This window comes from Microcaecilia unicolor, chromosome 10 (assembly GCF_901765095.1).
Source record: "Microcaecilia unicolor chromosome 10, aMicUni1.1, whole genome shotgun sequence".
Lineage (NCBI taxonomy): Eukaryota > Metazoa > Chordata > Amphibia > Gymnophiona > Siphonopidae > Microcaecilia > Microcaecilia unicolor.
Genome location: NC_044040.1, coordinates 119,074,641 through 119,089,376, shown reverse-complemented (window position 1 = coordinate 119,089,376; position 14,736 = coordinate 119,074,641). Strand labels below are relative to the sequence as shown.

The window sequence follows — 14,736 nt, the reverse complement described above, 5'->3', positions numbered from 1 at the left end:
GATCTTTAGTTGTATTTAAGGGCACCTGGTCTACCACGGTCTGTTGTGCAACCTCACTATCCAGAAACCCTATCTTCCCTGTTTGTGAGGTATCTTTGCAAGATACCTTTTCCCGAACCATGCGTTTTTGAGCGACTGTCGGCCTTCCCCCCATTTCTAGTTTAAAAGCTGCTCTATCTCCTTTTTAAATGCCGATGCCAGCAGCCTGGTCCCACCCTGGTTAAGGTGGAGCCCATCCTTTCGGAATAGGCTCCCCCTTCCCCAGAATGTTGCCCAGTTCCTAACAAATCTAAAACCCTCCTCCCTGCACCATCGTCTCATCCACGCATTGAGACTCTGGAGCTCTGCCTGTCTCTTGGGCCCTGCACATGGAACAGGTAGCATTTCAGAAAATGCTACCCTAGAGGATCTGGATTTGAGCTTTCTACCTAAGAGCCTAAATTTGGCTTCCAGAACCTCTCTCCCACATTTTCCTATGTCATTGGTACCCACATGTACCAAGACAGTGGACTCCTCCCCAGCACTATCTAAAATCCTATCTAGGTGACGCGTGAGGTCCACCACCTTCGCACCAGGCAGGCAAGTCACCAGGCGATCCTCACGTCCACCAGCCACCCAGCTATCTATATGCCTAATGATCGAATCACCAACTACAACAGCTATCCTAACCTTTCCCTCCCGGGCAGCACTTGAAGACATATCCTCGGTGCGAGAGGATAGTACATCCCCTGGTGGGCAGGTCCTGGCTACAGGAGTACTTCCTACTTCACCAGGGTGATGCTCTCCTTCTAGGAGACCTCCCTCCTCCAAGGTAGCAATTAGAAAGGAACCCAGTATGTAGTAGATATAATAAGATAGTTTATTACAATCTTACCAATGGTAATACAGGTAGGTTAAGCATTCACATAACGGAACCGCATATCATGGTACGTCCTCTCTCTCTACTGGAGTCTTCCTTCTCTGGTCTTCTTCTCCTCTTGTCTCCTCCTCTCGTCTCGTCTGAACTAATACTCCTCAAACTGCTGCTTATATACAATTTTGGCCCTATTCATTTCAATGGACCCCAGCTGTCTCAACAGGGCTCCTAGCCCTTATCAGTTGATCAGAATGACTTCACTATGCTTTCAGGACTACACTGCCTCGGTAGCGGTGTTGAGAAGGACTTTCTCACCGATTTGCTCACAACTGGTTAAACGTACAATCAAATTTGCCCTTCTCTACCCAGCCAAGCTGAGAGTCACTTACCAAGCAGCCACAAATTTTTATGCTATGGTTGAGGAGGCAAAGTGTTTTTGAATCAGCTAAGCCCAGAAACTCCACAAAGGGAAAACCTAGATGTGTGAGTGTCCAGAGTTCTTTGGGTTATGGATTTACTTTGTTCCAGAGAGTAAGACTGGTTGGTGACTCAAACAAATGTAAGCATCTGAGAGCTAAAAAGTCATCTTAATGGACTATATACAGTTATAGATAACAATTTTTTTCTTGGACCTGTAATACCCAGCAAAATGACTCATGGGAGGTTGAGTTGTTATAGCAAGGAGTGGCCGTATTTGGAATCGCCTGGGCGGAGTCATTGGCGGTCTCTAGCGGCTTCATGCAGCAGCATCCAGCGAGATGGAACATGTAGATTGGAGCGAGGGGGAGTCTTCCTGCCATCATGGATGTATATTTGCGGGGGATGAACTGTGTTATAGCCCGATTCTTTCATGGACCCTATGCGACAACAGTGGATATGCTGATTTCAGTGGACTGAGTGGTTGTGGGGCCTTCTCGAGCTCTGTCCATATAATAGATCTGCATTGTTGCAGCTTTGAATGTTTATGTTGGATTGAACTGATACTCAGCTTTGACATAGCTCCTAATGGGATAATATAACAAATGGAGTCATTGGACTTGGAGCGAGGGGAGGGTCTGCCACATTGAGCCTGCAAAGAGGTGGGATAATGTGGGATACAAATGCAATAAATAATAATTCTTTATGAACATGTTTGTGCGAGTGTGGGGATCCACCCCTCTCCTTTTTTTTTTCTAATATGTATAGGTACGCAGATCTGTTGGACAATTGGTAAAAGGAGAACTTATTATTTGAATGAATGTGTGTGCGGATGCTTTATGATCGACGGGGTTGCCTGAGTGGCAAGTAGAGATGTATTGGTAGGAGGGAATGTGTGAGAGTGTTATGATGGCTGGGGGATTTGGAAGGTCATGACAAAGGGGATGATGAGGGGGGGAGGCGTTAGAACTTGCCCGGTTCCAAGTTGGAACGAGATACTTGGTTAAGGGGAAGAAGGGCAGGGGGGAGGGATGGTACGACCAGTTCAGGATAATTTGGGGGGTAAAAGGGAAGGCCTGGAAAAAGGGAACTTTTCTGATTTTTTGGATTTGAATGGATAGAGTGGGGCGGCTTTAGGAGGACTAACCAGTCTGCAGAGGGATAGAAGGGGAAGAGACCGGGAGCTGGGGCGGTTTCTCTCTGACTTGGATTCTAGATTGAAGGTGGTTCATTTAATCCTTGGTTTCCCATTAGGGTGAGGGTTGTCACTTGGAATGTGAGAGGTATTCATTCACCTATTAAGCGTTCTAAAGTTTTACAACAGCTCCAGTGTCTTAAAGCGGATGTCGCTTTTTTAAAGGAAACACATCTTTCTGATGCAGAACATGCAAAATTGGTAAAGTGGTGGGTAGGGGATTGTGTAGCAACACCAGCAGTGGGTAGGAAAGGTGGAGTAGCCATTCTGTTTAGGAAGGGGGTGGCCACTCAGATACAAAAGGTGATAAAAGATACAGAGGAGCGTTTTATTTTTGGTAAGGTTATGATAGCGTGTAAGGAGGTTCTAGTGGAAAGTATTTATGCCCCATATCAAATAGATAAAGCCTTCTATAAAAAGATGGTGGGTATTTTGGCCAAAGTGGACTCTATTCCTATGATCCTGGGGGGAGACTTCAACATGTTGGGGAACAAGTTGGGGAACTTGATAGATTGCATCCACCCTCGGGACAGAGGATGGGATCTGTCAGAGGCCTACCCAACTTCTGCAATGTATTAGACCTTTTGGATGTTTGGCGGGTTTTACACCCAACAGACAGAGACTATACACATGCAACTCAATCGCATATTGACTATTTGTTGGTTTCCAGATCACTTTTCACAGAGGTGGTGGATGTGCAGATTGGCCCATATGCGGTCTCTGATCGTGCTTTGGTTTGGTTGGATTGGGAGCCGGGTGGATCAGTGATTCCCTCTAAAACCTGGGCATTTCCGAGTTTACTATATCATGACGTGAAATTTAGAGAGAGATTAGTAGCAGGTTGGGAGGAATATGTTATTTAATGAATCGTCTACAAGTGACGCAATTCTTTTCTGGGAAGCAGCAAAGGTGGTTTTGAGAGGGGATATAATTAGTTACTCTTGCCATCTCAAGAAAACCGGAGATAAGAAATTCTTCGCCTAGAACATCAAGTGAGAAGTCTGCGCAGGAGATTTGGTAGACATCCTAGTGCATCCCTTAAACAGGAATTGCTGTCAGTGCAAACAGCTTTAAACACTTTAATTCGTGATAGGGCGGTTAAATCTCAAGCTTTTTATAGGTATCAACTGTATAAACATGGTAACAAAGGGGGTAAACTGTTGGCTAGACTGATAGCGAAGAAGCAGGCATCAAGACCGTTACTCACTATTCGGGGTCAGGATGGGAGGCTATGTCACACGGATAGCGCTATTTGCGACACTTTTAAATCCTTTTACCAAGAGTTGTACACTTCTTCGGAATTGGATAACCTCCCAGGTAGTTTATATCTGGAAGGATGTGCTCTTCCTCGACTCTCTTATGCAGATAGGGAGGTTCTGAATGCACCCATTCAGCCTGATGAGGTTTCCTGGGCAATTAGCTGCAGTCATTTGGGAAAGGCCCCAGGACCAGATGGTTTCCGGGCTGAGTTTTACAAATTGCTGGGTGATGCGATTGTCAAACCTTTAACTAAGGTGTTTAATGCTTGGGTGGATGCACAGATTCTACCAGGGCACTTGAATTTGGCACAAATTATAGCACTGCCTAAACCAAATTGGGACCCTCTTTTGCCAGCATCATATCGGCCAATATCGCTTTTAAATTATGAGGTAAAAATCTTTGCAAAAATACTAGCTAGTAGATTAAGCCGTATTCTGACATCTCTTGTTCATAAATCGCAGGTGGGATTTGTCCAAGGGCGGTCTGTGTCGAAAAATCTTAGGTGGATTTTGGTATCACTGGAGTCGGTGAGGACACATCGGAGGCCTTCTTTGCTGGTTAATTTTGATGCTGAGAAGGCCTTTGGGTTCAGTGGGAGTTTTTGTTTGCGGCATTGGAGGCCTATGGCTTTACGGGATGGTTTGTTACGGCAATCCAGACTTTATATGCTTCACCACGTGCACGGGTGATGTTGAATGGTCAAATTTCTGAACATTTCCTGATAGGCTATGGGACCCAACAGGGGTGCCCTTTGTCACCACTGCTTTTCGTTCTTTATTTGGATCCCCTCATCAGAGATATTTATGCTAATCCTGATATTCATGGAGCTATGGGTGGTGAGGAGGGTTTTAAAGTGGCAGCGTTCGCTGATGATCTTTTGGTGTTGCTGACTGATCCGCAGGCCTCATTGAGGGCCCTGCTGGAGACGTTTAGTGAATTTGGAGACTTTGCGGGGTTTAGGTTAAATTTAGATAAATCGGAGGCACTAGCTATTTCGCCGCAATTTCGGTTTTCTTGGCCAGGGACATTTCCTTTGAGATGGGCAGACCGATCTTTTAAATACCTGGGGGATTTTCTCACGGCTGATGTGGGGGATCTGTATCATATAAATGTGGCCCAAATGTTGCTTAAAACTGAGCAGCAACTGGAGTTATGGAAAACCTTACCTCTACTGTTGATAGGACGTATTGGTCTCATTAAGATGGTAATATTACCTAGATGGTTGTATTTGCTCCAGATTTTACCCTTACAGCTTTTGCAGCGTTTGATTGTACTCTTTTGTTGGGCTAACAAGAAAGCAAAAGTGAGGGGGCACTGTTTGTTGGGGAACTGGGATCAGGGGGGGATGGGTCTTCCCAACTTGAGGCTGTATAATATTGCTTGTCTTGAGATATGTTCGAGATTGGGTATATTCTTCTCATTGCTGCACCACCTTAACATTGGAAGTAACATATTTTGCCTCAATTTGCTCTCGCTTTTGCAGGTGGATGGCTCGTTGATCCCTAAACATTTGTAATATAGTGTGTTATTGAGCCCATTACGAGAGGCATGGCGGGTTTTGGTGTAGGAGGAGATCCGCAAATTACGGATCTGTTGTCTATTAAGAGGAATCCTGCTTTTCAACCGGGTCTGGACAATTCAGCTTTTGCCAGGTGGGGAGAGCTGGGACATGATTATTTGCTACACTTCATAGAAACGAATGGAGCCCTGAAGCCTTTAGATCTTCTGAGGGGCCACGAGAATATTCAATGGAGTGATACCTTTGCATATTGTCAATTAAAACATTATGTACAGTCCCTCAATGTGGAAGCTTTGAACAGGCACATTGGAACCAGTCTTAAAAACTTTTTTGATGCTATATCGGAAGATGATCCTACAATTTCGGGCATTCATAAGGTCTTATGGCAATTTTGGAGGGCTAAAGACCTGGAAGGGATTAAACAAAAATGGGAGTTAGATCTGGGGAGGAATTTGATCTCGTGGGACTTACGTTTTTCTATTAGGAGGATACCACAATTGGTCAGTAGTGCTAGTTTTAGAGAATGCGCATTTCGGGTGTTACATAGAGCTTACTTTACTCAAGTTCAGTTGTACACAGCAGGCGGAGTTTAGTCGCCCCATTGCCCAAAATGTCAGATAGATACCAATACGTTCTTCCATGCTTTTTGGGAGTGTGTAGTGATACGCCGGTTTTGGCTTAGGGTTACGGAGTATCTTTCCTTCCTTTTTTCCTGTACCATTGATGGTACTCTGGTTCAACTGGTGTTACACTGCCCTGGGTCCTTCAGGGGATCTACAGTGGAAGGTACTTTGCTTTTTCGTAAGTTGTGCTTGTTGGCGAGGAAATGCATTTTGCTGGAATGGACCTCGGCGCAACCACTTGATTTTTGGTATTAGCATAACTTGGTTCATTTATTGTTGTCCTGGGAGGCGAGGGAGGTAAGGGGGTTCTTTAAGCACAAAACCTGATTTTTAAAGATTTTGGGGGTATATCTGGATACACTATCATCGCGCGGTAGGAGTTTGGTCCTCAACGCTTTGGGAGACTGATTAGTGGGGTCTCTTCTACTAGGAGATTTGTCATTTCCATGGGCTTGGTTGGGATAGGCGTATGAGAAAGAGAGGAGAGTGGGGGGGGGGGGAGTAGTGAGTTGGTGGGGAACAAAGAGCAGCAATTATATGATAGCACAGTTTTTGAAACACGAGGATCTTGTGTCCCCAGAATAAGAATATTTTCTTGCCCTTGAATAACAATGGTTTGTACTTTACTGGTAGGGGGTGGGAGGGACGGTTTGGGAGGGGAGGAGGAGTAATAGTGTTTATCGAGAGGAGGGGAGGGGGGTAGTGGAAGTTCAATATAAGTACTATTAACAGGAGTGAATTGTTTCTTTCACTTGGTTTAATAAAAATGTATGTAATTTAAGCATATTCAGTACGCATGAGAAAATGTTCGGCCATAGAGATTGAGTAAGGACTGCAGTTTATAGTTGGGAAGTTACCATAGAAATGTGTTTAACAAGCTGAACATATATTAGAAGAGGAGGGTGGGAATAAAAAGTTTGATGACGGTATGTATCATTTTGTCCATAATGAATACTTTTTCCTATTTGAATCTTTGTATATTGTAAAGCTCCTGGCCACTGGGTGATTCAGAAATGCAGCCCTCTGCTGGCTGGAGTCTCACTTGCCAGTCTCCTCAGAGTTCCCTTGGCTCCCAAGCCAAGCTATATATTGTAGTAATCTACCAGACAAACCATTCAGCCACAGGCAGTTCTAACCAAAGCAGTTCAAAATAACCAGTGGTGAATCTCTGGTAACTCCAGCAAAAACAGCACAGAAGCAAACAGTTCAAAACAAAGTGGTTTCCTTTATAACCCCCTCAGGGTGCTCAGCCCTCTGAGGCTCTCTAGCCCTTGGCTTCGGAGCCGCTTGTAAAGACATGTGCACTTCCTGTTCTCCACGTGGCCTCACTGGCCCCGTGCTCCTGAGCAGGACTCCAGCTGGTCTTCTCCCAGTCCCTGGCAAGCACCCACCTCTATATCCTGGGCTTCTTCCTTACTCAGGGTGACTGATCTGACATGCCTTCCTCCTGCTGGAAATCCTTCCCTGTTATGTCCCGTGTGCCTCAGTCACTCCTCTGGTTCACGGCCAGTGACCCACGGCACTTTTCCTGGGACTCTCACTCGGATTCTCCAGACTTCACAAATATGCAAATTAGGCAGTCAACATATGCAAATTCAATATATTAGTACTTGGATTCAGTCCTGTGGGGAACAACTTCTTTCCAGTTCTCATTCACTTGCAAATACACTGAGCCCCTTTTGTTTGGGAGACAGGGGTCTCAGTGTAAAACAGCCACCACCCCTGGATAGGACTTTCTTCACTCTCATTGACCTTATAGTCCTATCCTCCACCCCACAGCTGTTAGTTCATTTTAAACACTTCACAAGTCCATCAACAACCTGGCCGGGTTCACAAGTCCATCACAACATGGCCTGGTAAGTACCTTCCCTCTTAGGGTCTCCTTCTCGCTCTCTCTTCCCTCTTCCAGGTACTCCTCCTCCAGCTGGCTTCCCAGGCTCCTCCAGGTTCCCATCTCGTCTCCCCCTAGCTTCTCAGGAGGTACTGTTTATATAGGGCTGCTAATAGCCCACCACACCCCTTCAGGGCCCCTCCTCCCAGTTCTGGAAGTCTCTTAACAGGGAACCTCTGCTACAGCTACTCCCTGGTCCCCATGTTCAGGCCTTAGCTGGAGCTCCCTCTGCTGGCCCTTTCAGGTCATTACCCTGATGTCCCAATTGGAGCTCCCCCTAGGGACCAGATAATGGCATTTTCCCTACTTCTTGTAGGAAAGCTCCCTCCAGCGGCCTCCTCAGGGTAGGGCAACCACTGTGTTTATCACAATATTCATCCTGTGGATGTGATTCCTTTGTTCTGTTATTAATAAAAAAAACGTTGAAATTAATAGAGCAATACTGGCATCTTACAACATGTAGAATAAAATATTTTTAAAAAATTGGGGGGTAGATATTCAGCCTGCGGCATTCAACATTTTTTTAAAATACTGACAGCTATAAGAAGAATTAGCCCCAGTTAATCAGTGTCGGACCATGCCCGGGCACCAGCACTGAATATCGGGAGCTAATTTTGGCGGGGCTGGCCATGGAGCTTATGTGGGTCCTGGCCAATATTCAGCCGGGGCCTACAAAAGACAGATATGTGGGCCCCAGCCTTACAAAACTACCTCACCAACCCATCCAGTTATTAAAGTTCACAGTCTATACTATCCTGCCTAACACCTTCCTTCTCTCTTCTCTTATTCAATCTTTGTACAATATTAACTGTATTTGATTTCCTGTAATGACTTTGACATAACAAAACTCTGTAAGCCACATTGAGCCTGCAAATGGGTGGGAAAATGTGGGATACAAATGCAATAAATAAATAAATATCGTCCGGGACCTGCATAATATTTTTTTAAGCCTCTGCAATCCCCTTACCACCCCCCGGTGCAGCCCCCCCTCCTTGCCTTCCCCCCTCCCCAGCCAGCAACAGTCACAAGTACCCAACCCCCTTCCTCCCCCCCTCCCCCAGTCTAGAAAGGCCCATATCCATGGTGATCCAGTGGAGATGATGGAGGCGGCTGCCTTCACAAAATGGCTGCCACAACCGCCTGCATTTGAACTGTTCTAACTTAATTGGGTAAGCTATATGAGTCCTAGCACTAAATATAACTGCTGGCTCCTCCCCAGTGCCACCCCCTGCACCACCCCTGACCTGCCCATTTTTTATTGGTGATGAGATCTGATATTCAGTGTCGCTGCCTGGTTAAGTGCCACTGAAAGTGCCACTGAGTATCGGCGGTTGGGCATCTCAAGGGGATTTAAGCAAGCCAGAGCCACTGCCCACTTAAATTGCTCTGAATATTGGCTGGTGTGAAGTTAGCATATTGAGCTTACTACACAGGGTTGCCTTTCTATCTGAATTCCTTAGTCATTCCTTATAATGCCCAATATATGCTAAAATCCTTCCAGTCTAATTATCTTATAATCCCTCCCACATCTCAATTCAGACTTCAGGCTACTAATGCCACTTTCAATTTTTTGGCTATTTCACTGTGGAACTCTCTACCCATTGATGTTCATTTGGAAAGCTCACCTCCTAAATTTGAAAAGGGGTACAGAACTGGTCATTCTGCACTGTGTTCCCTGGGTTCCTATCTTCCACTGTTTAAATTATATTACCAGATTTTTCATTGATGTATTATGGTTGCCTCTCAATATTTGGGAACCATCCTTGTCCTTCTGCTATTAGGTATGTTTGAGTTCTGCATTGTATCAGGTTTTTATATTGTCATGCTTTACACTCACTCGCCACTGTGTCATGTCTTGTCAGTAGATAAGATCTAGCTCTTCCTCAGCCTTGGCTGTATTTGATGTTATCCCGCCTACATTCGTTAATGTAAACAGCAGTGATTTCAATTTTATTATTCAAGTGGCTGTATACCAGAACTTAAATGGGGGGTGGATTATGGATTTGATAAATTCATTTTACTGTACTGGCTGTTTTTCTTACATTTGCATCTTTGCTTTTCTGACTGTGTTACCAGTACCTCTTTCTGTGCTCTCTTGCAATATATGGATGCAAACCCCTGTTTACTTATTTTTGGGCTACTTCTTTCAAAAACCATAGTGGCTTCTTTTTCTTCTAAGTTCTTATAAAATACATTTTTGTTATTCTTAAATAATTCATTTCGTTTTTGCTTACTGCTTTTCTATTTCTCCCAGATAATTCCTTGAGGTATTTCCCATCTTGACAAAGTTAGATTTCTTGAACTTTAGGATCCTCATTTCTGGGTGAACCATGTCCACCTGTGTCCTAATACTGAAGCACACCATTCCAGGAGAAAGAATATGTTTTTTTGCGGTTGCTTGGGTATGGGGAGAGAAGGGTGTACGTGTTTTTGCTATTGCTTGGGTATGTGTGGAGGGGGTTGTTAGGCTTAGGAGAGTGAGCTAGCTGTGGAAATGTGGACATGATTGGGAGGGTGAGAAATATGTTTTTGGAGGAAAGCAAGAAGTGTGGGTGTTACACACTTGTACCCTCTCTATTTCTCCATGATCTGTTCCCAACCTCTTACTCTCACTCTCTTCCTTATGGCCCTTGTACGCTGCCTCCCATTCCTAGTTCATGTTCTCTCCACTCTGGTCTCTCCATTTTCATCCCCCACTTCAACCCCCCCCCCCCCCCTTTCACACTCGCTTCAGTTCCTCCTCTCCTTGCAATGTTCTGTCCTTCCTTGTCTCCACTCCATCATAACTCTCACATTTCTTCCTTATCTACTTTACTTTACTTCCACACAGCCACTAGCACAGCAGACAGCATACATAGCAACCAGAGCACTAGGACAGGTAGTAATGGAAGGGCTGGACATGCATGGCTGCTAACTCTTCCATGTCTTTGGAAGATGAGACTTGCCACTTTTCTCTTCCTCTTCCTTTTCCTCTTCATCTGATGAGGTCTGGAAAATCTCAACAACCCACCACCCCCACAATTCCAATGCCTATGACTCTACTTTGTCCACCACCTTGTTGTTGTTTCTTGTCTGTGACATCAGTGTCATAGGTGGATGGACAGATAGATAAAGCAAAACCATAAGCACTTTTTAGAAAAGATGCTAAAAGGTAGAAATAGATCTTGCCCATAAAACATGGTTTGTGGCTTTGCTGTTTTTCTATTAACCTATTTTTGTTGCAAGACAACCCTATCTTTGTTGCATTATCCTGCTTTATTTTTTGAAGAAAACAGCACTTATTACCTATAACAGGTATTCTCTGGAGATAGCAGTTCCATAGCCATCTTCCTCCTCTTATGAAGTTGTTCTTCTCATTCTTGTATAGTGTACAGCCCACATGGCATGTTCATGGAGGCAGCAGAGTCAGAAATGCTGTGCATACCCCAGTGAGCTTTTTAGATCTTCTTACAATTTTTCATAAATAACTGTGTCAGTATTCTTGAATTATGTCATCCACTGCTTATCATGCTATCTCTCTGTCCTTGTTTGTAAATGTTTATTCTATTAGGCTGAAAAAGCTTACTGTTAGTGGATTACAATCTAAAACAATCCTTTCTGAATATGTGTTACAGATAAGCAATTCTGCTTTCACTGGAAAGGAAGTCTAGAACAAAGGATCCAAAGGGTAGATTCAGGAAAGGGTGTGAATACATAGAATATGTTCTGGCAGAAGTCAAAAGGGTAACAGACTTAGAGCATGGGATAAGCTGGTAGCAAAATGTGGCTATAGCAGCATATATTTGTGTTTGTGTTCAGTGATGTTGGAATTAATTGTCAAAATAGTTAATATGAAATGATATAAATCATTGTGGAAATGCAGACAGCTTCATAGATCTGTCAAGCAGGCTGCAACTAGCAGCTAGGTCTGTCTGGCAGGCTATGAGTACAGAAAAAAATTAGAAACCCTAGTGGAAATGAAGGCTTTCACATAGCTGTGTCTGGCGGGCTGTATTGGGAACATATGAGGCCATATTTTCAGCAGCTATTACTCTGGTGTTGATGGTAGATTATATTGGGCACATAGGAGGCCAGATTTTCAGCAGCAATTACTCTAGTGTTGATGGTTATTTAGATCATCATTATTGTTATAACATTTTTATGGTTAGACATGAGAATATAGGACTACAGATTGTGAACTGAATTAGGGATATTGTATGCCTATGATGATGAAGTACAAATGAGAATGATGACAAAACCTTCCTGGATAAAGAATCTTACAAGCAGTCATGCTGTTTGGCTGACAATTGGAATATATGGTTGGCAGCATGGCTAGGAATAACTGGGCAGATGAGATGGGCAAGTTAGTCTCTTTCTACCATCATCTGCTTTATTGTGTTCTGTAAGTTTGTGGCTATACAAGAACTGAGAAGCGCTTCAGAGTCATCATAGTGTAGGACATCCAGTACATGTTCAATAAAAACACTGTATTTTCCAGAAAGCTCTTAATTTCCACATTGTGCAGTCACATGACCCACCTATATGAGTAGTAGACTGCTGTCTTCAGAGAACATTTGTTACAGGTAAGCAACCTTACCTTTTAACTGACTTCATCAATTGTTGTACAGCTCTTTTGCTCAAAATCATTTTATAACATATCTGGTAGGAAATAGGACAATTGTATGATGGCTTAGTGTTCCTGTTTTTCAGTCATGAAATAACATTTAATTGTAGTGGAAATTGAATTTTATTTTTCTGAAGAGTCACTGTTGAGAGAGGTTAGGAGATTTCTTAAAGCAGAAATACATTCCCTAGTTGTTTCCTTCATTGTGTTAGAGAAATGGAATGACTATGTACAATGGGACTGTACTTTTGGGATGGCAGTGATTTGACATAATAATTTGTGAAGTGCAATTGAAGTAACAAGTGATATTTTCTTCTGGGAACAAACAGTTGTGTAACTACCGTATTTTTCGGACTATAAGATGCACTTTTTTCCCCCCAAAATGGGGGGTGCGTCTTATAGCCCAAAGGTAGAGAAATTTAGCAGGCCGCCCTCCCTCCTGCGAGTTCCGGGATCGCCCTCCCGCCAAGTTCCCCTGCCTCCCTCCCTCTGAGGTCTAAAGTAATTTTACCTAGTCGGGGCTGCAGCTAAAAGCATGCAGGCTCAGCACATCACTCTTCCCTTCTGTCTCTCTCAGCTTTCTGGCCCCGCCCTCAAACAGGAAATGAAGGCGGGACCAGAGCTGAGAGAGACGAAGGGAAGAGTGACGTCCTGAGCCTGCATGCTTTTCGCTGCAGCCCGACTAGGTAAAATTACTTTTAGACCTCAGAGGGCGGGACCAGAGCGCTGAGAGAGACAGAAGGGAAGAGTGATGTGCTGAGCCTGCATGCTTTTTGCTGCAGCCCCAACTAGGTAAAATTACTTTAGACCTCAGAGGGAGGGAGGGCAGGGGATCTCGGAAACTCAGAGGGAGGGAGGGAGATCCTGAACTCGGAGGGAGGGATTCGGACAAGATGCACCGGAGCACCTAGGTTTTAGAAGAGGAAAAAAGGTGCGGTCTTATAGTCCGAATTTTTTTTTCCTATTTCCCTCCTCTAAAACCTAGGTGCGTCTTATGGTCCAGTGCGTCTTATAGTCCGAAAAATACGGTAGTTAATATTTTATCTTTCTGTCTCAAATGATGTTTTCTGTCTTCTTTCCTACAGTTTCGCAGTAATGGCCTGCTGCTGGGCATTAGACCCTGAGGAAAGACCTAAGTTCCAGCAATTGGTACAGTGCTTGACTGAATTCCATGCAGCACTCGGAGCATATGTCTGAATCCTTAAGATGTCTCCTAGAATTCTCCCTGTCATTAAGAAACAGAAGGAGAGAGTATACCCAACATTCCAGGCCCCATTGCCATGTAGTGCTCATCATGGCGCTACATGTAGGAAATGGATATTTCTAGAATTGGACTCTTTCCAGAAAACTTAGATGTTAAGAGAAAAAGACACCTTTGAAACAAGACTGCAGAAACTTCTACGTTTTTAAGAAATATGTCAATTGACACCTAATAGACTGGAAACATCACAGAACCACTAATTATGTGGAAATGGATATATCTGGAATATAAACTTTCCAAGAACCACTGTAGGAGCAGACATATCAATGAAAGAGACCCTTTTCATACTGGCCAAATTAGGAAGCAGAAACCTCTGGACTCAGAATGCAGAAATTAACTATATGTACGAAGTAAATACTTTTTAGAATGAGATTATTTTTTCCAGAATATTATCTGTTGGAAGCAAATGCTACAAACAAAAAACAGTTTCACAAAGCAAAAGCCTATGGGTGTCTTCTCTCAAGCACTCATGCCTTTATATACTTTAGTAAACCATTTTTTGTAAAATGTCTTGGTCATGCATATTTTCTAGATACGCTGTCTATGTGTTACTAAATTTAATGGAGAGAGTTTTTTTTGGAGAAGCAAGCTCTCAGAAAGAAATTAAGACTGAATATATTATTGGATGAGCTTTGCCCACTTGATCAAAAGGACTCGAACATTTGAGATTTTTCTGCTTGTTTTTTTAAAAATGAAAACATTTGTACTTGGATTTGTTTACATATTTTACTGTCTATCTGCCGTCATCTACTATGTTATTATCGGGCTCATTTTCAAAACAGAAAAACGTCTAAAAAGTGGCATAAAGCAGCATTTGGACGTTTTTCTCACAAAGACGTCCAAATTAGTATTTTCGAAACCTGTTTTTAGACATTTTTCTATGAAGGCCATCAGAAGTACGTCCAAATCTCAAAGGGGTGTGTCAGGGATGTATTCAGGGTGGGACTTGGGCGTTCCTAATACTTAGACATTTTTCAGCCATAATGGAACAAAACAAAAATGTCCAGGACTAAAACTAAGACGTTTTGAGGTAGACCTGTTTTTATAACGAATAAGGCACAAAAATGTGCCCTAAATAACCAGATGACCACTGGAGGGAATCAGGGGTGAC

General features: G+C 43.5%; 1 protein-coding gene across 2 annotated transcripts in view; it reads left to right on the top strand.

Annotated features, from left to right (window-relative positions):
- The window catches only part of RYK (receptor like tyrosine kinase), a 1,372,566-nt gene extending 1,358,146 nt beyond the window's left edge, over window positions 1-14,420 (top strand). For both annotated transcript variants that reach the window (XM_030217203.1, XM_030217202.1), the window contains exon 15: window positions 13,450-14,420. In XM_030217203.1, the coding sequence (XP_030073063.1) occupies window positions 13,450-13,561 (112 nt within the window). In that variant the 3' untranslated portion in view covers window positions 13,562-14,420. The remainder of the gene's footprint in view (window positions 1-13,449) is intronic.
- The last annotated feature ends 316 nt before the right edge of the window (window positions 14,421-14,736 follow it).